The following is a 25,860-nucleotide window of genomic DNA, read 5'->3' on the forward strand; positions in this document are numbered from 1 at the left end:
CTAGACGATGGGGCCGGGGGCAGGGGCAGGGGCCGGGACAGCCTCCGAGAGCCAGCCCCAGCCCGGCGAGACCCCGCGCCCCGGGCCGGCCGAGACCCCCACCCCCCACCTGCCGCCCGCCCCGAGGGGAGGGGGCGGCCCGGACGCCCTGGCCCGCCCCTCCCCCCGCGGCGCCCATTGGCCGGCCCTGCGCGTGGCTCCGCCCCCCGCGGCCGCAGGCCAATGAGCGCGCGGCTGTCAGCTCGTCAGCCGCGCCGGCTCGGAGGCTCGGGAGCCCGAGCGCTGGCGGAGCCGCGAGCACCCGGAGCGCTCGCGGGAGCGGCCGGTAGGACCCGCGCGCCGCACGCCGCACGCCCCACGCCCGGCCGGGCCCACAGCGAGCATGGGCGCGGCGGCCGTGCGCTGGCACTTGTGCGTGCTGCTCGCCCTGGGCGCGCGCGGGCGGCTGGCGGGGGGCAGCGGGCTCCCAGGTAAGAGCCCGACCGCAGGACCCCGGGGCCCCCGCCCGGGCGCGCCGTCGGGAGGACCGCAGCCCGCCCGGCTCCGCAGCCGCCGCGCCTCGGGGCGAAGTAACTTGTGGGGCCGGCAAGGGCTCCGGAGCCCGGCGGGGCCGCTGCAGGGGCGGGGTGGGGGGGAGGGGGCGGGGGCGGGAGGGAGAAGAAGGCGCGACGGCTGGGCCGGGGGTGCCCGCGGCCGAGAGGGGCGCCCCCGGGTGCAGAGGGGCGGGCGGAGGGCCCCCGGGGAGGCGCGAGGAGGCGGCGAGGGAGAGGACGGACGCGGAGAAAGAGGAAGGGGTGCGGCCGGCGGGACCGACGGACGGGGAAGGGGGCGCAGACAGAGCAGACAAAAGGGACGGCGCGAGCAGCCCGGGGGCGGGGGGGACCAGGAGTGCCGTGGGGAAGGGAAGGAGGCGGAGGGACCTCAGGGAGGGGACGGGTCCGAGAAGGGGGCTGAGGGCCGGCGGTGGAGGCACCGGACGCCGAGACCGGAGAGTGGGGGCAGGGAGAAGGACGGAGAGGCCTGGGAAGTGACGGACAGATGGACAGTCGGGCGAGAGGAGGGCGCGGGACAGACACAGAGGGAGCCCGGCTGTGGTCAGGGCGGGCAGCAGAGGCCAGGCGGGGTCCCGGCGGGTGGTGGCGTGGAAGGGGCTCCCCTCCCACATCTGTGTCCCCTTTCTCTGGGGGCGGTGGTGTGAGTGGAAGGGCCCTGCTCGCCGCCACCCTCCTCCAACAACAGCGCAGGGGCCTGGTCCTGGGAGTCACACCTGAGTGACCTGGGGCACCTTCCTGCTGCGGGAACCTGCGAACTGTGGGTGTCTCCCAGCCTCTGCTGTGACCCACCCTCCGTGTGCCCCCGGCCTGCGCAGGCTCTGTGAGGGTGAAGCCCCGGAGCAGGCCAAGCAAAGGCTAAGTGGGCAGTCGGAGGGCTGGGCTGCCCGGCACCGGGATCCCACGTGGGCAGGGCAGCATGGCCGGAGTCCCGCCCCCCTCCAGCTACCTGCCCTCTCCGCTCCCCGTGTTTGCTAGGAGGGCGGGGAGAGGCCCCCACCATGTTTCCATCCTGATGAGGACCCTTCCCCTCTGGCCAGGTGTGTGTGTGTGTGTGTGTCTGTGTGGGTGTGTGGGTGTGTGGTGTGTGTGGGTAGGTGTGTGGGTGTGTGTGTGCATGTGTGTCTGTGTGGTGTGTGGGTGTGAGTGTGTGGGGTGTATGTCTGTGTGGGTGTGGGGTGTGTCTGTGTGGGTGTGTGTGTGTTCCCTCCTTATGTGTGTCTGTGTAAGTGTGTGTGTGTCTGTGTGGTGTGTGTGTGGGTAGGTGTGTGGGTGTGTCTGTGTGCATGTGTGTCTGTGTGGTGTGTGGGTGTGTGAGTGTGTGGGGGTGTGTCTGTGTGGGTGGGGGTGTGCCTGTGTGGGTGTGTGTGTGTTCCCTCATGTGTGTGTCTGTGTGGTGTGTGAGTGTGTGTGGGTAGGTGTGTGCATGAGTGTGTGTGTGTCTGTTCCCTCCCTGTGTGTGTGTGTCTGTGTGCTGTGTGTGTAGGTGTGTGGGTGTGTCTGTGTGCTGTGTGTGTAGGTGTGGGTGTGTCTGTCTGTTCCCTCCCTGTGTCTGTGTGTGGGTGTGTGTCTGTGTGCTGTGTGTAGGTGTGTGTGTGTCTGTGTGTGGGGGGGTATATGTGTGGGTGTGTGTCTCTGTGTGTGTGTCTATGTGCTGTGTGTGTAGGTGTGTGGGTGTGTCTGTGTGCTGTGTGTGTAGGTGTGGGTGTGTCTGTCTGTTCCCTCCCTGTGTCTGTGTGTGGGTGTGTGTCTGTGTGTGTGTGTCTGTGTGCTGTGTGTAGGTGTGTGTGTGTCTGTGGGGGGGTATATGTGTGGGTGTGTGTGTCTGTGTGTGGGTGTGTGTCTCTGTGTGTGTATGTGCTGTGTGTGTAGGTGTGTGTGTGTGTCTGTGGGGGGGTGTATGTGTGGGTGTGTGTGTCTGTGTGCTGTGTGTGTAGGTGTGTGTGTGTGTCTGTGTGTGTGGGGGTATATGTGTGGGTGTGTGTGTCTGTGTGTGGGTGTGTGTCTCTGTGTGTGTGTCTGTGTGCTGTGTGTGTAGGTGTGTGTGTGTGTGTCTGTGGGGGGGTGTATGTGTGGGTGTGTGTGTCTGTGTGTGGGTGTGTGTCTCTGTGTGTGTGTTCTGTGTGCATGTGTGTCTGTGTGGGTGTGTGTGTGTTCCCTCCCTTCATGCCCAGGGGCTGGCCCGTGGGGAGTGGGGGGAGTCCCCCGTTTCCTGTTGCCCCTCCCGGCGGTGCCGCAGAAGTGGCCCAGTCCTCGCCCTGGGGGCGCAGAGCCGTCCTCTCTGGCCTCTGGCACTGCCCTTGAGCCAGCGCCACCCCTGCACTGGCTGTCACTCCCTCTCCGATGCCCCGCCTGGCCCCCGGTCGCCTGTTCACCGGAGCTCTGGCAGTGACTGTCCCTCAGACACCTTTCCGCCCTCCTGAGAAGGTGTAGCCACTCCGAAACGTGAGGCCACGCGTGTGCCTGCGTGGGGCGGGCGGGTCGTGCTGACTTGCTGCTCTTTGATGTCTCTCTTCCACTGGGAGCGGGCTGGAGCCGTGGGTGCTGGAGCAGAGGAGCCGAACCTGGGGAGGGGGGATCTCAGAGAGGCCCCCACATACAGACTCAGAGCCCGGGTATTCAGACTGGACATCCTTGGGGACCAGGGAACACAGGGGAGGCCCTGGGCACGAGGAGGCGAGGACCTTCCCAGCTCGCTCCTGGGGGGCTTCCTCAAGCCAGCTGCCGAGAGCCCCCTTCCTTGCCGCCCCCTGAGCCCTGTCTGACCGCCCTGTCTGGATCCTGCTCCTAGCTCGCTGGAAGCGACGCAGAAAAGCTTGCTCTGGTGGGGTCTGGCGTGCCCCTAATGAGCTGCCAGCCCGTAGCAGACCTCATGGGCCCCAGCGCCATCGCCTGCAGCCTGAGCAGTTGACCCCGAGTGCGGCTGATGTGGCTGAGGTTCCTCGGGCTGTGCACGCCTGCTCCCGAGGCCCCCCTCCCTGTCCGATCTGGGGTGGGGGCGATTGGGGTGCCTACATGGATACACAGTCTGTGGTTGTGGTGGGAGGTGGGAGTGCCAGGAGCTAGAACTGAATTTGAATTTTGAAACTGGGCACGAGGAACCAGGTCCGTTCCTAGACTTCCAAGCCGGAGAAAAGAGAGGACGGGGGTGGGGGCATCAGAACCACCAGTGAGCCCAGGTTAGCCCAGCTGTAGCCCCGTCTGGGGTGTGGAGGCTGCATGGAGAATCCCAGGATGCCACAGCCGAGGGGCTGCTGGGGTCCCACACTCAGGTCGCCCCACGGGAGCCTCAACATGACCTCTGCTCACTGTCCACCCTGGCCTTAATCTCTCCGTATGCACCCCAGAGGGGCTGCATTTAAATGTCTCCCAAAACCCTTCTGGCCCCGAATTCTAGAAAGAGGACAGTGGAGGTGGGGCGGAGAGGTGCTTGTGGGGAGAGAGAGACTTTAGCTGGTTGTGTCCATAGGCCTCAGTGTTCCCGTCTTTTTAATGGGAACGATAGCCGTCCTCAGTGGGTTGATGTGAAAATCAATGAGCCATGCGTGTTGGTAGCATTGTGCCTGGCGCTGTCACGTGGTACTATTACCATTAGCAACCCCAGTGGCCAATGGGAAGGTGGAGGCCAGGGCTCCCCTGGCCTTCCCGGGCCACAGCTCACCCCGTCTCCCTGCCCCTGCAGGAGCCGTGGACGTGGACGAGTGCTCGGAGGGCACAGATGACTGTCACATCGACGCCATCTGCCAGAACACGCCCAAGTCCTACAAGTGCCTCTGCAAGCCCGGCTACAAGGGGGAAGGGAGGCAGTGTGAAGGTGAGTCCCAGAGGCGACAGGCGGTGCTGCTGCAGGCCAGGCCAGCCCCGCCGCCACGCTCTCACGCTGGCTTCGCAGACCCGGGGCCGCCTCCCTCCAGCGTGGGCATTGGACCCTCACCTGGCTTTGAAATGGTGTGTGTGCTTTAAGGCAACAGAGGCGACGCTTCGATGATGTGTTTGTGCACCTGATCCTTCCCCCACCCCCACCATGTCCCTAACTCCAAGTCCAAAACGACCCTGTGTGGCCTGTGGCTTCCCCACAAGACCTGCTCCAGAGCCAACCATGGCACCGGTGAGGCTGGCTCAGGTCTCTGGTCAGCTCTAGAGCCTGGTGGATTTATGCTGTCTGTCTTTCTGTCCAGCCTTCCTTCCCTACACCTGGGCTGCTGGTGTGGCCACCTAGCGTTAGAAGCCGCCTCCCGGGCAGGCTGAGGGTCGGAGAAAAAAGCCCTGGCTGTGTTTGGAGCCTTGGCTCTCCATTCCAGGAGCTCCTTCGGGAACGTTCCCGTGGGAGGTTCTGAGCAGTCATCCTGACCCGGTGGATGTGGGCCAGGGCTCCGACGCAGCTTGGGGAGCTGGAAACTGCTCTCTGTGTGACGGACGCACACCCCTGGGGCGGTCCGGCTCTGAATCTTGCCCACTTGCTCCCATTGTGTAGAGAGGAAAGCTGAGGTCCAGAGAGAGGAGTCACGTCTTCTGCCAGGCCCCCTCACTTTCCAGTGACACGGCGAGGGTCGACCCCAGGCCTTGTAATTCCCGCTCAGTGACTCCAGCTCCCCTCGTCTCCTCTCGCAGCCCTGACGGCTTCTGTGAGATCTGTGTTGGGACAGGGCGATGCCTGCTGTGCGCGTGCAGGGCTCTCCAGGGCTAGAGTCCTGCCGGAGGTACACTCCGCCTCCCCCCAGCTGAGCTGTGTCGCACGTCTCCTGCAGGCCAAGTGCTGGGCAGTGACGCGTCCTGGGTCCTGCTTGCCTGGGGCCCAGGCTGGTGTGTAGGGAGGGGAGGCTGCCTGGGGGCAGACTGAGCAGGTCAGGGGCAAGCAGCCTGGTGGGACGGGCTGGGCAGGCTGCTTGTCCCGCTGGCCGGGTGGCACATCTGGGCCTCGTGACCACTTTCTGACCCGCTGCTCTGCCACCACACCCTGAGCCGTGGCCAGGGAGCACTGTGGTCAACCTGCCTCTCTGCTGCCTGGGTCCTGGACCCAGCTGTTCCTGCACTGGCCAGCCCCTGAGGTCCGGTACCCAGCTGTTCTTGCACTGGGCAGCCCCTGAGGTCCGGGACCCAGCTGTTCCTGCGCTGGCCAGCCCCTGAGGTCCGGGACCCAGCTGTTCCAGCACTGGCCAGCCCCTCCCCTCAGGTCCGGGACCCAGCTGTTCCGGCACTGGCCAGCCCCTTAGTCCTCTGCTGCCGTCCCCTGTGCAGGAGGCCCACACTTTGTCTCCTTGCTTCCCTGAGGCCCTTCAGAGTCCAGCGGGAGCCTCCTGTTCAGCACGGGTCCTGGGCTGGCGGAGGGGGGGGGGCTGGTGATGCACTGCAGGGGGCCAGCACCCACCCCCCGCCCTCTGACCACCGCTCTCCCCCCTGAACGCCCAGCCCCTGCATCCTGGAAAAATCTAGTGGTGAACTCTTCTTTAGTTGTGCTCTGCCTCACACTCCACGTGCACACGTGTGTGCACAGGTACATGCTGCAAACGTGTGCACGTGCAAACAGGCACGCACTGGCACATACATGCACACACATGGAAACACGTGCACGAAGCGCCGGCTCTGCCCCCTGCAGCCCCGGGCGCCGGTGCTGTCATTGCATCTTTGCTCCTGGCTGCTCTGTGTTCTGGAGGGCCTGCCCCGGGCGGGCGTCAGACCTGCTACGGCGAAGCTGGCGAACTTGGGCCGTGCCCAGGGAGCTCACGGGGAGCCCCTCACATCTGTCGTGACACCCCCAGCTCCCGGGACGGGGCCTGGTGGCGGCAGCAGTGTGCTGACCATGTGGACAGCTGTGAGCGATGGGGGGAGGGCACTGGGTCGTGGGCGGGCTCGTGCTCGCCCTGGGGTGAGACAGGAGAGCAGCCCTGGCCTCTGCCTGGGGGCCTGGGGCAGCCCATTGCTGAGGTGACCGTTTGAGCCTCAGTTTCCCTTTTGGGTATATGGGCCGCCAGTATTCCCCAGCACAGCTCCTCCTGGAGATTGTGCGCGGGGGCGCCGGGAACCTGCCTGCCTTGGTGCCTGGCCCAGTACACAGTGGGTACTCACTGCGCAGTGTGTGCCTAATAGCCGATGACGGTGCCGACATCGTCGCCATCGTTCAGAGTGGTTTCAGATGAGGCTACAGATGGCCCTGGCCTTGGCCAGTGGCTCGGGGCTAACCTCAGAGGTGATGGCCGCGGTGCACGCTGGTCCCGCCCTCCGGGAGCTTGTCTGCCGCGGCTGCAGCAGGAGAGGCTTTGCGAGCAGGTGTAGGAGACTCCGTACCTGTGAGTTACCACGTCAGAGCAGCTCTCAGGACAGGAGGGTGACGCCGCTTGCTTGGTCACTTGCTCCTGAATTCCCCCATGAGCGAGAGCTGGCGTGGGTTCTGGGGCCCACGGGGACCCTCTCCCCTTGCACTTGAGTGTCCGCGTCCCTGGGGACCTACCCACGGTCATCAGTGGGGATCGGAGTGTTCACCCAACAGCCACGAGCCCCCCTCTGCCTCCGCAGGACCACTCTGCCGAGACCCCCGGGGGATTTGGGATCCGCAGCGGCCGGGAAGCCGCGTGCAGCGGTGGCCAGAGGGACGTGGAGGCCGCCCAGATGTTCCCCTGCTTGCTTTACAGCTGCAGAAAGCCCAAGGGTGTGGGCGGGAGGCCAGGTGTGGTGTGAGGCCGGTCCTGCGGGTGGCCGTTGTGCCGTCCCTTCCGCCCGGAGCAGAGGGACTGGAGGGTCCACGTCCTGTTGAGCGCAGCGGCGGAGGCCTGGGCTTTGGCGCCTGAGTGCTGCTGTGTTTCCAGGGCACCTTGCTCAGGCTGCATTTCCCTAGGGAGTGGACACGCTGCTAACGCGTGCTTGTAGAGACGGCGTGAGAGCAAAGTGAGCTCACGTACTGAGAGCTTGAGCGTAGCTTAGCACGCGGGATGCACCCTGTGAGCATCAGCCACTGTTTGCGTGGTGAGGAGGTTGTTGGTTTGGATGATGGTGATGATGGTGAAGGCCATTATCACGATGTTAATGATCACAGGAACGTGGGTCATCGTGTTGCCCGATGTATGGGAAGTGTGGTCTTTTCCCAGCGCTTCCCAGGATGTGAAGAGGCCAGGACCTGGGGTGGTCTGGTTCATCTGCTGTTCATGTAAGCCCTGGCGTAGGTCCGTATCCCACCCCCAGACATGTTGGGGAGACACACGTGCTGTCCACAGATGACCGTTTACCAAGGAGGGACAAAAATGTTACACGGGACAGGAGGTGTTCCTTTGTCCAGCTAAACCTATGTGAGTGATGGCGAATATTCCACTCCCCCACCCCACCCCACCCCGCCTCAGCCCACAGCAGACATCACTAATCAATCACCACGCCCTCCAGGCCTTCCTCCCTGGACCCTGCATCTGCAGCTCCTGAGGTGGGGTGAGGGATGGCAAAGGGCCGGAGTGCTGGGCCCGTGAGGACCCTGTGCTGCGGCTCTCAGAGCCTTTGCTGTTTGCCGGGGTGAGCACAGAGCGTGCTGAGAGCGTGGCCCCCAGGCCCTGCCCCACGTCACCTTGGAGCTGTGCTTGTGAACTCCCCACAGCACACCCAGCCCATTCCGGGAACACCCAGGGCTGGCAGATGCGTGGTGATCACGTGGCCTCCGTGTGCACAGCCCCAGGGCAGCCGTGTCCGGGGAGCAGCCTGGGGGCCGTGCGTTCAGCAGACCTTGCTGTGGGCACACAGAGGCACCTGTGGCTCTGGGAAAGGCTGTGAGCGCGGCCGAGGCCATCGCGTGTCTTCTAGGTGAGCCACCTGTTGATGGAGTCAGAAGTAGCTTGAAGTGAAAGCATGGGTGTGTGCCGCTGGAAGAGCTCCGACCCGCGCCCGGCTCTCTCTGTGTTGCCCCCCCCAGGCCCCCCGCCAGACGCACGCACACCTCCAGTTAACCCCTGCCACACTGCATTTATCTTTTCCATCGGCCCCTCAAGGGCAGAGTCTGTGACCTGTTTGGCATCAGCCGTGGGGACCCTGCGCCAGACCTGGCACAGGGTGTGGAGGGCACCAGTTGGATGGACGGGCGGGAGGATGAGTCCCTGGTTCCTGGCACAGGTGAGCCTCCACCTGTGGGCGTCCCGCCCCGGAGCCGCCGGCACACCCGTGGCGATGGCCAGCACTGCCCCACCAGTCCCGGAGGAGCTGGGCGAGGCCTCCCAGAGCCTGGCACTCTCTGGAGGTTTTACCGGGGAGGAAGCCGGGGCCTGAGGGCGAGAGGCCCCCTCTGAAGATACCCGCAGGTCCAGCACGGTCCATCTGCAGGGCCTGGATTCCGGTTCCAGGCGGCCACAGTCTCCCAGCAGCAGGCCAGGCTCGCGCGGGCCCGTCTGAAAGCAGTGAACAGGGAACGGAGAGAGCCGTAGCTGTGGAGTGATGGGGGGGGGGGGGCTGTGGAGACCCTTTCGCTTATGCTGTGTCCCTCTCTTGCTGCCACTGGCTCATCTGAGACAGGCCCCACACCTGAGAGGCCAAAAGCACATCAGCCCCCCTTTGTGCCCAGGTGATGAGCCTGGGGGCCAGCCCCACCCTCTGCACAGCCGCTGTGAACCAGGCTACTTCCCAGCATCCTGTCTCTCCAAAGTTGCCAGCTCTTGCTACCCCGGGGCCTTTGCACATCCTGTTTCCCTGGCCTTTCTTTAGCTCAGCCCTTACATCTGCAGCTCACCGGGCCCCCTGGGCATGGGGCCTTCTGGAAGCCAAGCGCTACACCAGCCTCCTGGTCTGAATTAGCCAGGCCTGTTTGTGCTCATTCTGCCGAGGGGGCAGGCCGGGGCGAGGCCGGGCCACTGCATCCCCTTTAAATGCTTCAACTCATTTAACCTTAATTGCCTTGTTTTCATAGACATTTGCTGAGGAAAAGGACCAAATTATAGCTTGAATTGGGTCTTACTAATCTTAATTAAAAGCTCTCGTTTGTAATCAGGACCAGGCCTCAAACAAGGAGCAGACCGCCCTCAGCTGGCTTAAGTAACTGGGACCCTCCTGGTAATCCCTGTTCAGTCTGGGCCGAGGGCACACAGCACCCCTTCTGCGTGGACCCCGTTCGGGGGGACCATTTACACACGTGGCTTGTTCCACTCACAAGTTCCAACTGAGCCTGTTCCAAAACGCTATAATTAAAACTCTTGGGGAAATAACTCTTTGTTTTGGCCACAGTATATCAAATATATGACTCTTTTCCTTTTTTGGTGTGAAAAGGAAAAAAATGACAACCTCATGGCCATCAGAGATCACAAAATTAGCATGTACGTAATGAATGTAAACAGTGACTTCCTGAACTCTGAACCCCCCAGGGCCTGCCTGTCAATCAGGCTTCGGAGCCTATTATTAAAGTGTTTTAACAAAACTCCTAATAACACACCCAGCCATCCATTTAGTTTAACATCAGAAAAAAACAAAAAACTTACAGCCAATTGGCCTTCCTAGGGAATAATGCCCGCGAGCTTATTAAATCATTCTCATCACTGTTTTTTTGTGTACTTTACTGAAACTCCAGATAAGTTCTGCCTTTTGGGAGGCCAGGGCAGGTGGGAGGAGGTGGCGGTGGGGGGCAGGCTCCTGGCTGTCAAGCTGTAAATCTTGCAATTACACGTGCCGGTGGGCGCTCTCCCGAAGATGAAAGCGCTCAGGCCAGCGGACCGGCAGGCAGGAGGAAGTCGGACGTGCTGGAAAATTCTAAGTTGCTGTTAGCCAGCAATTAGGTCGCATAGCTCGCAACGGCCCAGCTCTGCAACAGACCAGAGGCCTCTGGGCACCCATCTCAAAGTCTTTTTTTTTTTTTAAGATTTACTTATTTATTATTTGCAAGTCAGAGTTGCAGAGAGAGGGGGGAGAGAGGGAGAGAGAGAGAGAGAGAGAGAGAGAGGTCTTCCATCTGCTGGTTCACTCCCCAGGTGACCGCACAGCCAGGGCTGGGCCAGGCCAAAGCCAGGAGCCAGAAGCTTCTTCCAGGTCTCCCACGTGGGTAGCAGGGGCCCAAGCACTCGGGCCATCTTCTGCTGCTTTTCCAGGCCATTAGCAGGGAGCTGGATCGGAACTGGAGCGGCCGGGACAGGAACAGTCGCCCATATGGGACGCCAGCGTTGCAGGCAGCGGCTTTATCCACTAGGCCACGGCGCCGGCCCCGGGTCGGTTTTTAGAAGGAAAAATAAAACTCTCCGGCTCTTGTCCTGCAAGCGTAGGAGGCGAGCTCGCCCCTCTGAACCTCAGTCCGGGCCTTAAAATGGTGCCCTGGCCTGGGCTCAGTTGTTCCAGGGACGTTCACTGAGTACCTGCTCCGTGCCAAGCTTGGTGCTAGGGCCAAGACGTGCGCCCTGCCCCGAGACCTCGCTGGCCCGCGGGAGGGACGGATGGGGAAGGAAGTGGTGATAACGGGGTGTGGCAAGTACAGACAGGCTTTGTGGGTGTGTGGGGGGGAGAAGGTGTCCTCTGGGAAAGTGGGACAGAGCCCATCGCTGACGTCCCTTGCACCTGTGGCAAGGGTTCGAAGCGGACACCTTAGTCCTTGCTGACGCAGCAGCTCCAGCCAGTGGCTTAGCCATCCTCGGCCCCCGGGTCCTCATCCGTCCAATGGGCCCCCCAGCACCTGCTTATGCATTCGAATGCAAAATGCACTCGGTGCGTTCAGCAGAGGTTGGAGGGGGACAAGGCCTCACCGTCCGCCAGAGCACGTGGTCGGCTGCGCCGGGGCCTGGATGCCGGCCTTCCTCTGGTCTCTAAATCCCCACGTCTCCCAGGGCGAGGGGTCTCTGCCCCTGCCCCCTGCCCCAGGGCTCCCCGCCCCACAGGCAGCAGCCCCCTCCGTGCCCTTCCTCCCAACCCTCTTGCCTCCTCTTGGCCGCTTCTTATTACAGTGGCCGTATTTGTTTTTCCGTGCGAGGAATGCTAACCAGAAAAAAACCATTATTTCTAAGAAAATAAACTGTGGGCTGCTTGGCCTTTGAATGCTACTGAAAGGGATGGTGGCCTTCCCCAAAGGCCTTGAGACAAAGGGGGCCGGGGCTCGTGTGTGCGGGCAAGGTCAGGGGGTCTGGGAGAGCTCTCTGAGGGGCTCCTCCAGACGGGCCTGCCTTGGACTTCTGGCCTAGGTTAACAGCAACTGCTGGCTTGCTCACCACCCTCCCCCCAGCCCTCCGGGGTCTCCGACATGTACCCCCGTCTCCAGGAGCCCCGTGCCTTCTGTCTGGGCCCCTGTGTCGGAGGGAACAGAGCTGGGGGTGGGTCCGTGGAGGTCTGGGTAGCAGCCCCGTGTCACCCGAGGCAGCTCTGTGTACAGGCCTTTGTGTGCTGCCTTAAGAGTTCAGGAGGGGTCGGGAGGTCCCGGGGGGCCAGCTCCTGGTTCAGGGCTCTGCTTACTTCTACGGTGCCCAAACTTGGCTCAGTCTGTGGGGCAGCTGGGGGGTCCTGTGGGGGACGTGGGGAGCTGGGTGTGGCTGGCCCCTTGGCAGGGCAGCCCTCCTGGCACAGGATTCGTCCATTTGTGTCTGTGTTGTTTTCTCCCGCAGGCTGGGGCTCGTGTGCAGGCAAGGTCAGGGGTTCTGAGTGAGGGCCAGAGGTGGCCTTGGCGTTGTGTTGACACCGAAGGAAAGGAGCTGTGGAAGGGATTGGATCCTCCGTGAGGACCCTGGACCCCTGGGGCCCTGAGCCCTGGGATGGCTCTGGATAACTGCATCAGAGTCAGGAGAGGGGTCTGGACTGAGCCCACCTGTCCGAGCGTCGGCTCTGCCATTTACTTCCTGGTGGATCTGGGCACGTCACTCAAGCTCTCTGAGCCTAGCTTCTGTCTCTGTTCCACGCATGAAGTTCAGACCTTGCACCTGGGCTCTGGCACGGGGTAAGCCACTACCCAGTAGGACAAGGCCTGGGGTGCAGTTGCCACTGTGGTTTTTTATTGCTGTGTGACAGAGACTCTGCAGAGGGATCTTGGAGAAAAAGCCAAACAGCCCGCCATGGACCACCCCAGCAGGGCAGATGGCCTTGGGGCCAGCTCAGGGTGCAGCTCTCCCTGCACCCGGCAGAGCTCTGGGGGCCCAGCCGCCAGCCCATGACAGCATCAACCTGAGACAGCTTTACTGAGCCGTCATTCACGTCTCGCACAGAGCAGCCATCTAAAGTGTGCAACCCCGTGCCTTCTAGGGTACTTAGAGGTGTTCATCTTTTCTGTCGGTTTTAGAATCTTCCTTTTTGAAAAAATATTTATTTATATTGAAAGAGTTACAGAGAGAGAGAGAGAGAGAGAAAGAGAGAGGTCTTCCATCCACTGATTCACTCCCCAGATGGCTGCAACAGCCAAGGCTGGGCCAGGCCAAAGCCAGGAGCTTCTTCCAAGTCTCCCACTTGGGTGACAGGAGCCCACACACTTGGACCATCTTCCACTGCTTTTCCCAGGCCATCAGCAGGGAGCTGGATTGGAAGTGGAGCAGCCGGGACACAAACCAGCACCAGTATAGGATGCTGCTGTCACAGGCGGTGGCTTTACCTGCTGCGCCACAATGCCAGCCCCTCGAATCTTTTCGATACCCCCAAAAGAAACCCCAAGTCCTTAGCCCTCATCCCCACACAGGCCTCCTCCACTGCAGCCCTTGGAAACCACTGGGCTTTGTTCCCTTAGGTGGCCCGGCTGGATTCTTCATCTCGCAGAGGCTAGGGCAGGTAACATCTCTGGGGCGTGGGGTCTCTGGCTATAAAATAGAGATGTTGGTTCCCGGCTCTCGGGGCTGTCGCGGGTGCCTCCTGGCTCACCTGTCACACTGGCTGTCACCTGTTCAACGTCGCGCAGACTCGTTGAGCACTCTCTGCTAAGTCCTGAGGCTTGCGGAACTGGGCGCAGTTCCTGTCCCCTGCACTGGCAGCGTCCGAGTATCCTAGGCGAGCGAAAGCTGTGATGGCGTCTGTTCAGGGGCCCAGGTGGGGGAGGGGTTGTGTCTGCCAAGAGATGGGCCGAAGCGCTGGAGGTCCGGGGGGGCTCGGTGCGCATGGGAGGTAGCTGTTTGTGAAGAGGAAGGTGCCCCAGGCAGAAGAGACAGCCCGAAAACAAGTATGGCAGCCCGAAGCCACCATGGAGACTGGGAGGCGTCGCCAAGGAGCTTGAACCCCGTGGTGGTTGTAGATCACAGAGAGGGGGGAGCCATGGTCATTGTGTGCCGTTAGGAATGAAAAAGTATATGGATTTGTGTTGGTTTTGTGTGACCTTTGACCTCTCCTGTAATTAACTGCTGGACCCACTTCTGGCGTTGTCTCGGCAGAAGGGAAACCTGATCGATGGATGCCAGGGGTCCTCGGAGAGCCGGGCTCATTACTCAGTCATTACAAACCCAGAGCTTAACCCCGCGCCCCCGGAGACAGGGCCTTAATCCTTCCTGCCAGGCAGCCCGAGAAACCGCCTTCCCTGGAGCGTAATTAGCCAGCAAACCGGATTAAGATTTATTCATCAATGAGGACCCAACTTCCTAAGCCATACATCTCTCCCGAATGGTTGCCTGACCTCAGCAGCGCAGGGCTTTCCCTAAAGGCCCAGACAAAGGAGGGGACATTCGGGTGCCTCACCAGGGCAGGGGTCTTTGTTAGCGCGCTCGGTCCCCACTGTCAAAGGGGGACGCCTGGACAAATGCCCACCCCGGTGGGAAACGCAGAGACATCTTCAGGACTGGTCCCCACCAGTGGAGCGTGGGGGCCCTGCCAAAAGCCTTGTGTTGCTTAAAAATAATAACAGACCGTGCTGACGCTCCAGGCAAATGCCCTGAAGTTATTAAAACGAAAGGAGAAGGCACTGCGGCTCCCTGCTGGAGAATCTTCAGAGAAAGCAGGCATCACCGGACAGGCAGGCGTCTCACGGGGGCAGCAGGGGTCGGTTCTGAATAAATGAAACAGCGCTCTCGTTCCAGGCCGGCGCCGTTGGCTCGCACCCACAGCCGCGGGATGCTGGGCGCACAGGAAAGGCGGGATGGGTGACCTTCCTAAAAACCCCGCAGCGCGCAGCTCCCCGTGCCGTGTCCTCCGCTCCATTACATGTCGGGAGCTGTCTTCCCTCGGGAATTGAGTTTCTGTTAGAAAAGCAAACCCAGGGCCGGCGCCGTGGCTCACTAGGCTAATCCTCCGCCTTGTGGCGCCGGCACACCGGGTTCTAGTCCCGGTAGGGGCACCGGATTCTGTCCCAGTTGCCCCTCTTCCAGGCCAGCTCTCTGCTGTGGCCAGGGAGTGCAGTGGAGGATGGCCCAAGTCCTTGGGCCCTGCACCCCATGGGAGACCAGAATAAGCACCTGGCTCCTGCCTTCGGATCAGCGCGGTACGCCAGCCGCAGCATGCCAGCCGCGGCGGCCATTGGAGGGTGAACCAACAGCAAAGGAAGACCTTTCTCTCTGTCTCTCTCTCTCTCTCACTGTCCACTCTGCCTGTCAAAAAAAAAAAAAAAAAAAAAGAAAAAAGCAAATCCAGGCAAGGGGAGGAGTAGGGAGGGGGCCCGAGCAAGGGGAGGAGTAGGGAGGGGGCCCGAGCAAGGGGAGGAGTAGGGAGGGGGCCCGAGCAAGGGGAGGAGTAGGGAGGGGGCCCGAGCAAGGGGAGGAGTAGGGAGGGGGCCCGAGCAAGCCGCCGGAAGCTTCGTCTAAAGTGCTCAGAGCTCAGGGTGCGGTCCCAAGTTTTGTTCTGTCCACTTTCTGCCTTCCCGTGAGCCACCCTCACCCTCACCCTTCAACCTCGTGGAGCTGAGCTGCAGGCCTTGGAAATGGAGATGGTGCAGCGCGTGGCCTCTCCCCACCTTGGATGCAGCACGGGACATCTCCCCACCTTGTTCCTTAGTGGCGTTTTGGACCACGGAGCACTTTGGAAAAAGTGTTCATTTCCCGTCCCCGGAGGAAGTGGCTCCACCAGCAGCCTGGAGCTGGCGTGAGTGGTGCCCCTGGCTGGTGTGAGTGGTGCCCCTGGCTGGGGGCCTGAGGCGGGGTCTCAGCCCCTCCGGAGGAGGCGCACCGCACTCGCACCTGCTGCCTCCCTGGCTGCGTCGTGCCGGTCTCTGCTTCTGTCATCACGTGGCTGTCACCCCGCTGTGTGTCTGTGTGTCCTCACGTGCTGTCCCCGCCAGTCCCCCTCTCCTTAAAAGGACACCACCATCCAGCGCGTGCGGGATTGCACCTGCAAAGACCGTATCTCCAAATCAGGTCACAGGCGCGGGTGCCGTGGCTTAGGGTTCAGGGTCATCATCCTGAGAGACACAAACCCATGCCAGGCTTGAGGAGCTGACTCCCGCGGGCTCCGCTGCCCCCCCCCCCGTTCCTCCGCCCCCACCTGCCTGTCCTTGTCCTCTGGCTGGAACACTCCTTAAGTAACTGTGGAGCTTCCTGCCGTGGTGTTGGCTCCTGGACGGGATTCCTTTTTTATTTATTTATTTATTTATTTGAAAGTCAGAGTTACACAGAGAGGGGAGAGGCAGAGAGAGAGAGAGAGAGAGAGGTCTTCAGTTTTCCATCCTCTGGTTCACTCCCCAGTTGGCTGTAACGGCTGGAGCTGGGCCGATCCGAAGCCAGGAGCCAGGTGCTTCCTCTGGGTCTCCCACGTGGGTGCAGGGGCCTAAGGACTTGGGCCGTCTTCTACTGCTTTCCCAGGCCATAATAGAGAGCTGGATCAGAAGAGGAGCAGCCGGGACTAGAACTGGTGCCCATATGGGATGCTGGCGCTTCAGGCCAAGGTGTTAACCCGTTGCACCACAGCACCAGCCCCCTGGACGTGACTTCTACAATGATAAACCCACCTGCTTAGGGAGAGATCTGTTTTCCTTCTTTGCATGTTTATCTCTTTAGGTCTTACAGAAGGCACATATGATTTCAAAAAGCAAGAGTTCAAGGCACACACGGGGAAGGCCAGGACAAGTCTGGGTCAGGAGCAGAGGCCTCCATTCAGGGCTCTGGGGAGGTAGAGCTGGCTGCCACGGAAGCCGAGGCGGGGAGGGCCGGGGGGTTCTCAGACAAGTCCAGGTCTAGGGGAGACTCTTCAGGAGATGGATTAAAGGACAAAAGTCAGCAGCAAGCACTCTGTACTCCAGCCACCACGTCTACTGTGCCCCCCGCCCCAAGGGGCGTCGAGGAGGGAGAAGGCCGGAGTGGTGTCGTTGGCTATTTAGCAGTCTCTGTATATGACCTTTAAGGTGAGCACATTTGTCATTCTGTCGAGTGAAAAGCTTGCTGTCCCCAGGCAAGTCGAGGCCTGGGACTGTTCTAATCAGAGGCCCAAACACAGCCTGCTTAGGAGAGCGAAGGCTCCTCAGACCTCACGGCCACTCACACAGCCGGCTCGACTGCGTCATATGGACGGAATGCCTCTGATTGGGTCCTTTGTTTTCGTTTTGCTTTGGCTTTTAGGACGCTTGGGGCCGCATTTGTGACCCATCACTTATAATTGTGCTGAACCACAAAAATGCATTTATGCATTGTCACTCTGTCACCTCCTTTCTCGTTCTTCGTCATGATCTTTTTGCAAATGTTACTCTGTGCACTTTGTAAGCTGTTTGGATAGGTGATGTCTGAAGGAAAGGGTGAGAGTGTGAACAGAGGCTTGGCTATATGGGTGAGTGAACATCTGGGGAAATGGCTGAGTGGGGTAGGGGTGTGTGTGTGTGTGTGAGAGAGACCAGCTATCCCGTGTGTGTGTGTGTGTGAGAGAGAGAGAGAGCTGGGGTTTGGATCAGTGCATCTGTGGATGGGGGGAGGGAGGGAGGGTGTATGTTCAGAGGAATGGGAGCATGGCACCTGGCATGGGTGGATGGCAGTGTGGATGCACATTGGATAGTTGGGTGGATCTCTGGTCAGGTAAGTGGATGAGTGGATGGGTGGATGGGTGACTAGAAGGGTGTTCAGCTGACCAGATAGTCAGATGAAGATATTAGCACAAGTAGATAAATGGAAAAATGGTTGGGGGGGCATTTGAATGGATAGGTTACGGGGTGAGTGGGTGCAGGGATGACTGGCGTGTGTGTGAGAGAGTGGATGGATATGGAACTAGTGGAAGGACAGATGGGTGAACAGGAACTTGGATTGGCTAAGACTTCCTCTGTGCCAAAGGTGAACTAACATCCCTGGAGCGCTTTACCGATGACTGGCAGGTCGTGGGCTCTAACCTATTAGGCAGGATGTGGGTTTTGCGGAGGGCGAGACCTTTGTTCTGATCCTTGCCCTGCACTTACGATGTGACCTGCACCAATTACCCAGACTCTCTGCACTTTGCTTCGCTCAACCATAAAATGGAGTTAACATGCGCTCTCCAGAGAGTTGCTGTGAGAATTAAAAAGGCGGATATATGTTTCAGAATAGATATGTGCATATTTTCTTCTGAGGTACAAGATGAAAAGGAGAAAAAAAATTTTTTTTATCCAAGCATGGAATAAAATCTTTCCCTTTAGTCTGCCTGCCCCAGCCTAAGTAACATGTCTGTGCTGGGACCAACAGCATTGCTAGTGGCACGTGACTTATTGGGCTTCACCCCCAGAGTTGGGGCCAGGCCACCTGCCGAGTCACCCGCTGAGGGAGGGGCGTTTGGGAGCTGCTCCATCAGATCCCATGAGAGGCCATACTTGGGCTGTCGGGTGGGGGAGAACAGGACCGGCGCTTTGGTAGCTGATTGGGCATTGAGAAAGGAAAGCAGTGCTCGGGGTGGGGTACCCAGGGCAGTGCAGGTTGGTGAGTTCAAGTGGTGACGTTGCCTTTGGAGTGTCTGAAGATCTGGGGTGAGGGTGGTTGGGTGGGGTGTCTGGGCTCTGGACAAAGGTCCGAGCTGCCAAGAGAGACTTGGAGGTAATCCGTGTCCTTGTCTTTCTATACCAATGTCTGTCGGTGCTCCTCAAGTCTAGCACCCTGTGAGAATTTCTTTTGTTTTCCAAAGATTCATTTATTTATTTGAAAGAGTTAACAGAGGGAGAGACAGAGGTCTTCCATCTGCTGGTTCACTCCCCAGATGGCTGCAACGGCCAGGGCTGGGCCAAGGAGCCAGGAGCTCCTTCCAGGTCTCCCACGCAGGTGCAGGGGCCCAGGCACCTGGGCCACCTTCTGCCGCTTTTCCCAGGCCATAGCAGGGAGCTGGATGGGAAGTGGGGCAGCCGGGACATGAACCGCACCCGTATGGGATGCCGGCACTGCCGGTGACATCTTTACCCTCCACGCCACAACGGCAGCTCCTTTATTTACAATGTCTATGAGTATTAACTATCACGCCTGGGAACAACTAAGATGAGTTGCGGAGTTGGCCCGCTTCCCCGCTGATGCAACTGGCCACCGGGCAGGTAGGGTGAAGCCTCTGGAGACCCCGGCCGCCTTGCTCCTCCGTCCTCGTGGCTGGGTGGGTGCACCAGGCGCGGATGCCCGGCCCAGACCCCGCAGGCTGGCGCTCTGCCGCTGCTGCTCCCGCCGGGTCCCCCCGCTCGGCGCTGTCTCCGGCAGGCGGGCACCGAGTCACCTCCAGTTCCCCCACCTGGAGGCTCTACCCCGAGATGACGCCTGCCTTCCCGACGCCTAACGGCGAGCCCACGGAGCTCGCTCCCCGCCGTGGCTCCTCCGGCAGTCAAGGGGCGGCCAGGCTGCCGTCTCTCATCCCCACTTTCAGAGCTGGACCCCCGCCGCAGAACGCCCCTTCTCCTGGGCAGGGAAGGAACTGCTCGCTCCGGGCCAGCCAGGGCTTCAGCGGCACCTGCGGCTCCACCTGGCGCAGGCACTTTCCGGGTTTACGTGGGACACTTCCGGTTCCGGGTCGGCTGTGGGTCACTTCCGGCTGCCCTCGCCGCCTTGTCCTGGAGCCCGTGGAGATGGGGGTGGGTGTAGACTGACGGGGATTTGGACGAACCCAGGGAGTGTGTGGGGTGGGGGCACCAACGACCTGAGAGCGAGCGGGGACAGGGCCGCCATCACTGCTCAGAGGTGGGACAGGGCCGCCATCACTGCTCAGAGGTGGGGCGCCCGAGGGCGGGCTCCGGGGTGCGGCCTCCGGGGTGCTTTAGGCCCTGCGTCCTCTTCGCTACTGTGACCGTGTGCAGGGGCGAGTCCGCGTGGCGACCTGAGCCCACGTGGGGACGGCAGCTGGCCGCGGTCCTGGTGTCCTCCCAGGGCCCCCAGACTTCGGAACTCCAGAGCCCATAGCCCGGCTGACCCCTGATGGGAAATGTCGCAGAAGCCTCAGAACAGCGACAAGGGTGACCTTTCCGGAGGCGTGGGCCGTTGTTTATGAGACAGAAGCCTTTGACGGCGAAATTCAGGCATCGCCGGCCGCTGAGGCGGAGCTGCCTGGGGGAGTTCCCGGGCTTCCATTCCAGAGGCCACACTTTGGTCCAGCGCAGTGTTGATCTCACAAGAGAGCCAGCTTCGGGGGCTGTAGACGGGACCCTCAGTTACTCCTGTTGGTGTGGAGGGGTTCCGGGGAGGCAGAGGTGGCTGTGAGTCCTGCCCACCTGGCCCTGGTGGGAAACGAGAGGCACCCGCACAGGCCCCGCGTGCGGCCCTGCTCTTCGGGGTGGTGGCCAGGGCCTCCTGACCCAGGTCAGGTCCCCAGCCCCCAGCAGTCTTCAACCTGTGGCTTTGTCCCCTAATCACTCACATCCTGGTGGGGGAGAGGGGACCCCGCGCTCTCCCTGACACCTCTCGTGCACTCATCCTGCCGGCGTCACGGTGGGGGAGAGGGGACCCCGCGCTGACACCTCCCGTGCCCTCATCCTGCCGGCGTCATGGTGGGGGAGAGGGGACCCTGCGCTCTCCCTGACACCTCTCGTGCACTCATCCTGCCTGTGTCACGGTGGGGGTGTCACGATGAGGGAGAGGGGCCCCGCGCTCTCCCTGACTCTCCTGCCCTTCGTCTTGCAGACATTGACGAGTGTGAGAATGACTACTACAACGGCGGCTGCGTCCACGAGTGTATCAACATCCCAGGCAACTACAGGTGCACCTGCTTCGACGGCTTCATGCTGGCGCACGATGGACACAACTGCCTGGGTGAGTGCCGCAGCCGTGGCCTGCTCCGGGCACGCCCTGCCCGCCTCTCCGCTCTGGCTACGGAGCTGGGGGCTGCGGGAAGGCTGGCCCTCCTTCGGTTCCTTGCACTGGTTTGCTAGGGGTCTCGTAACAACAGAAATTGTGTTTCCTCGTGGCTCCGGAGGCCCTGAGTCTGAGACTAAGTTGTCAACAGGCTCGGTTTCTTCCAAGGCCCCTCTCATTGGCCAGTAGCTGACCGCCACCTTGCTGTCTCCACGTGGGATTTCATTTCTGTGCGCATGGTGTCTCTCTGCTCTAATGCACTTTCCTTGTAACAATGCCTGCCCAGCTCCACCCTGACAACTCCAGGTTTCATTTCATTACCCTTGGCGGGTCCTGTCTCCAAATACAGCCACATTTTAAGGTGTCGGGGTTGAGTTCCTTCAACATAATGCCATTCTGTGCATTATCATACATAGCTTTCTTTGCCCATAGGTCCAATACGTTTTAAACCAGTTGTATAAGAGCAGTCTACTTTTTCTGGGTACATAGAAGAAGGTAGGGGAATGGAAAGACAAAATGGAAGACATCTTAGTTATCTGGTAGATTTCCTTCCCGTCTCCTCCGTGTGCAGCCGTGGTTCTGCCGAGGTGGTGATCAGACGGTCAGCATGGCTTTGTCTCGCTTTTTCCTTGGCCAGCATGTGTACCTCAGACACTTTTACATGGCCCCACCACCACTAAGTTACAGTCACCGTGTCAGTCTCCAGGGATACACAACCAAGTCACGTGCTGGGCAGCTTGGACGACACGTGTGGATCCTCACACTTCCCGGCAGGGCCCGTTCCTCCTGAGGCCTGGGAGGGAGTCTGTCCCAGACCCCGCTGCCGGCTCCTGGCCACCTCGGGCCTTTCCTTGGCTCACGGATGGCATCCCCCGGTATCTGCCCACTGTGTTAGCACTGTGTGTGTCTCTCTGTGTCTGATTTCCCTTTTTGATCAGGGTACCGGTTGTGCTAGATTAGGGTTCACCCTAACAACCTCATCTCAACCTGATTGTCTACCAAGACCCTGTTTCCAGACGAGATCACATTCGCAAACATGGGGGAAGCATGGCAACAGCTGTCGACCCAAAACAGCTTGTTTGCCGTCTGGACGGGCAAGAGCCTGTGGCTCTCAGAGCAGAACCGCCTGTCCCACTGGCCTCTGCCACCAGCTGCTGGGTGCTCAGGGCACAGCAACTGGAGCCTCGGGCATGGGGACATGGACTTGGCAAGGTGCGTCAGCGACTGGTCTGGGCCCAGGTCCTCGTTGGTCAACCAAGGCAGTGAGGAGCAGTGACCAGGCACACCCAGACCTCTGAGACGTGGGCCCGGTGTAGGGAGTGCCAGCTGCTTGTAGCTCTTGCTGTCATGTAGGTCGCCGAGCCTCATCTTCTGTGCCCTAAAGTAAGGGCCGTGTGCCGCCCGCGCACCGGGTGGTGTGTGAGGATGGATGACAGTGTGGACTGAAGTGAGTGGCTCTTAGCATAGGTCAGCAGCAGGGGTTATCTTTGTAGGGGATTCTGCCCCTGCTTTGTGACTGGACATGTATTTATTTTTTTAAAGATGGATTGATTGATTTGAAAGAGTTACAGAGAGAAAGGAAGAGACAGAGATACCTTCCATCGGCTGGTTCACTCCCCAGATGGTCGAGGCCAGGAGCCAGGAGCTTCATTCAGGTCTCCCGCATGGATGGCAGGGCCGAAGCACTTGGGCCGTCTTCCTCTGCTTTTCCCAGGCCGTTAGCAGGGATCTGGATGAGAAGTGGAGCAGCCCCATCTGGGGTGCGGGCGTCACAGGCAGCGGTTTGACCCACAGTGCCGCAGCACCAGCCCCGTGATGGGACATGTGGATTGTTTCCTTTTTGTTTGTTTGTTCCTGCTGTCAGAATCCAGAGGCAATTCTGGGCATAAACTTTTTTTTCCCAGTCGTATCCTTAGGAATGCTTCCCAAAAGTGGAACTTCTGGGTCAAAGGGCCCCCTGAATGTTTTGTGGCTCTCTACGTAGGGCTTCCTAAGAGGGCTCGGCAGACCTGCGCCTCTGCCGGCCTGTGTGTTGGTGCATGGCACAGGCAGTTCGGCTTCCTGCGTGCCCCGGACCTCTGCCCCTCGGTGCACTTGCTGCCTGGTTCTGTTTAATGCATGGTGAATCGCAGATGAGTTTCTTATGTGAAACAGATCTGTGAACATGTAATTACACCCAAAATAAGTGCCAACATGGAGATCTGGAGAGCAGGTTACCGAAGCCCAGAGGGGCCAGTGAAAAGCCGCCCTGGACGGGTGAGGGTAGGGGTTGAAGTGGGACTAACAGAGGGGCCTCGGAGAGAGGGTAGCAGAGTCTCCGGAGGTCGGGGAGAAGTTCGCCGGGTCAAGGGCACGGCCCTGCAGAGAGCTGCAGGCAGTGTTCCAGGCCGGACTCGGGCTGCGTGGGCGGGGCTGCCGGGAGAGGGGCTGCAGAGTTAGGTGGAGCCTTTGAAGCCGACTGCAGGACATGTGTTGTGCCAGATGTGAGGTTAAATATTCTCCAAGTGTTATCTCACCCTCCCAAAACAGAGCCTCGCTTCCCGGTTGTTTGTCCACTTTTCCGTTTCAGGAACTGGTCAGTGGAGGCAGAGCTGTCACCCAGCTGCTCAGGAGGCCAGACCCCGGGACAGCCAGCTCTCGGCTGTGTGACCTCTGGCGAGTCACTGCACCCTCCTCACCTGGGCACTGGGCCGCGCGGCCCTGTGCTGTCACTTGCAGTGTGGACTCAGGGAGATCACGGGCGTGGAGACACAGCGGAGTGGCTGCCCTGAGTGCACTAGTACACCGGGACTGATCTGGTCATCAACTTGTAGACGCCCTGTGTTGACACCAGCAGTCCGCACCTCTTGAGGCCTCATGGGGGCCAGGGCCCTTGCTGCCTGCGCTCCCTGGGGCTCCCTGTCCCCCGTAGCGCCTGTGCAGAACCACCTGTGTCCCAGCACGCTTGTTCTTGCCCACGGCAGGCACACCCTGTGCCACCAGGCTTTAGACGAGTGGTGCAGGCTGAGCGGGCCTCTGTCCCACAAGCTCCTCCTCACACCGGCTCCCCTGCAGCTCCCCTGGCCCCCAGCTCTGCACACGGCAGCCAAGGAGCCGCCCCTCCCTCGCTCCTCTGCCGGGAGCTGTGGGCAGGCTCTTCCCGGCAGACTTCTTTGGTTTGGTCTTTTTCCTTCTCAAGACAAAACCCCAGCTCTAGTGAAGACGGACCTTGGTTCCAGCACAGACTGACTGTGTGACCTTGGGCTCAGTCGGTGACCTTTTGGAGCCCAGCTCCCTCCTCTGTGGAGCGCTCTGAGAATCAGAGTCCCTGGTGTAGGGTCAGGATCGTGGGGCTTGGCCAGCGCCGGCCGAAGCAGACCATGCTGTAAGAGTGAGCTGGGTTGTAGTTTAACAGCTGACATTCAAACTGGGGCGCTACACGCCTGTTACAGTTGGAGACCAGGCCTTCAAACACGGCCAGCTTTAGCTCTGAAATGGAGAGGGTCAGAGTGACAGTTAACACCACAGGAGAGACGTCGAGCCGTGCAGGCGGAAGGAAGACCGCACAGGTCAGACGCAGCCACGCTGGCACAGCCGGGTTCTCGAGCTGCCTGCCCACGGTCCTCTTCTGCCCTCAGACACGTTGTGTTTACCCCTCGGTGCCGTGACTTGTTGTTATGGAATCGTTTGCCAATACTTTACAACCAGAGGATAGCACGTAAAAATGGATACTTGCCGCCTGGCTCCCACAGGGCCGCAGTCCGCCCCGGCGTCTGTGGTGCTTGGGCAGGCGTGCAGGTGGAGGCCTGCTCGGCTGTGTGCGCAGAAGTATTTAGAAGCCCCGAGCTAGAATGTGCCCTGTCTCTCGGCCGTGGCAGAGGTTCCCTCCTAACGACCTGGAAGGCTAGATTAGAGTTCAGAATTCTAGGGCTCCTCAGAGTTTTGTCTCCAAAAGTGGTGTCGTGGGTGGTCCCGGCTGTGTCCCCAGGCCCCATCCCATACCGTAAGGAGCCTCAGGGCACCCTGACCTGGAGGGCTGAGCTCTGCCCATGACCGCCTGTCAATGGTCGGACTCAGGTGTCAGCCGTCCCTCTGAGAACTGACAGGCTTGGGCTGCCCGGGACCCTCTGTGGACTCCTTACTGCACTGGGAGGGCTGCAGCCACCGGGGAGGCAAAGCGGGGACCCCTCCAGGGGCGTGTGCACCTCGTGGCACGTCTCAGTGGCACTGGCAGCAGGTAGAGGGGGCAGCTGGGGGAGGAGGCGGATACTCTCCCGCTTGCCACAGCCCCCACCACTCCCCAGTGCTCACAGCCCTTTGGCTTTGGTCATTTAACTACGTGCTTGAAATCACGTTCATGCCACCCGACAAGGCTTCCAGCACAGGGCCTGCTAGTCTCCCTCCCTGGCCGCCCCTGGTCAGTCACACAGCCTCACCCCACGGCGTACCACCCACCAGGACCGTGAGGCCGTTCGCACCCCCTGTCATTTTGTCTCCAGAAGTCTGGGTCAAGCGTCTTGTCCAGTTGTGACATTGCCCTCCGAACCACAGCTGGGTTGCTCCGGATGGAGGCCGGGTAAGACCCCAGCCCCGAGAAGTAGAGCACGGTCTGAGAAGCAGGGAGCTAGCGAGGGGCGGCAGCTGCCGGCTCCGGGGTGTCTTCCTGCCTGCGTTTCCTTTTCTTTCGAGCGAACGAGGTTATTGGCTTGCAGAGACGGCCCGCCTGTGACTGTCCTGGAGGGTGTCCAGATCTGTCCTTCGGAGAGCAGAACCTTCTCTCTGTTTGACATCTTTATTGAGGCATTTCTCAAATATAACAGAAAATGACACCAGAGGGAATTGGAACCGAGATGAGCTCTTGCTCAACCCCAAATGGCTGCTTTTAGCGGTGTAATTACTTGAAATAGCAGTAGTTCTGTTTGAAAAATATTATTCCAAACGCCATGCAGTTGGACGGCAGGGCGATATTTAGGCTAATAGAATAAGATTTTTTTTCATCTTAAATGAAAACCAGCAGTGGGTAATTTTCCCCGACTGCACGGAGCGAGTCTCCTTTTTCTCTGAAGTCGTTGGCTCAGCAGCCAGATGTTCCCCTCGGCCCCGGGCTGTACCTTGACTTACTGAGAGCCACGCTCCTCCAGTTGCTCACGGTTGGAATTCTGGGCCGGCCGCATAGCACTTTTTCCCCGCTGAAGAGGGGGCCTCTGGGCCAGATGGAGCAGAGGGGCTGAGGCGGGGACCAGCCGCTGCCTTCCCGCCGACACTCATGGAGCGCCCGCTGTGAGCCCGGGCTGGTGCCG

At 60.4% G+C, this 25,860-nt stretch overlaps 1 protein-coding gene across 2 annotated transcripts in view; it reads left to right on the forward strand.

Moving 5' to 3' along the window:
• Positions 1 to 382: 382 nt before the first annotated feature.
• SCUBE1 (signal peptide, CUB domain and EGF like domain containing 1) overlaps positions 383 to 25,860 on the forward strand; it is a 124,901-nt gene continuing 99,423 nt past the window's right edge. For both annotated transcript variants that reach the window (XM_062201925.1, XM_062201926.1), the window contains exons 1-3: positions 383 to 470; positions 4,234 to 4,365; positions 20,411 to 20,539. In XM_062201925.1, coding sequence (XP_062057909.1) covers positions 383 to 470; positions 4,234 to 4,365; positions 20,411 to 20,539 — 349 coding nt within the window. The remainder of the gene's footprint in view (positions 471 to 4,233; positions 4,366 to 20,410; positions 20,540 to 25,860) is intronic.

Source organism: Lepus europaeus, chromosome 10 (assembly GCF_033115175.1).
Source record: "Lepus europaeus isolate LE1 chromosome 10, mLepTim1.pri, whole genome shotgun sequence".
NCBI classification, from domain to species: Eukaryota; Metazoa; Chordata; class Mammalia; order Lagomorpha; family Leporidae; genus Lepus; species Lepus europaeus.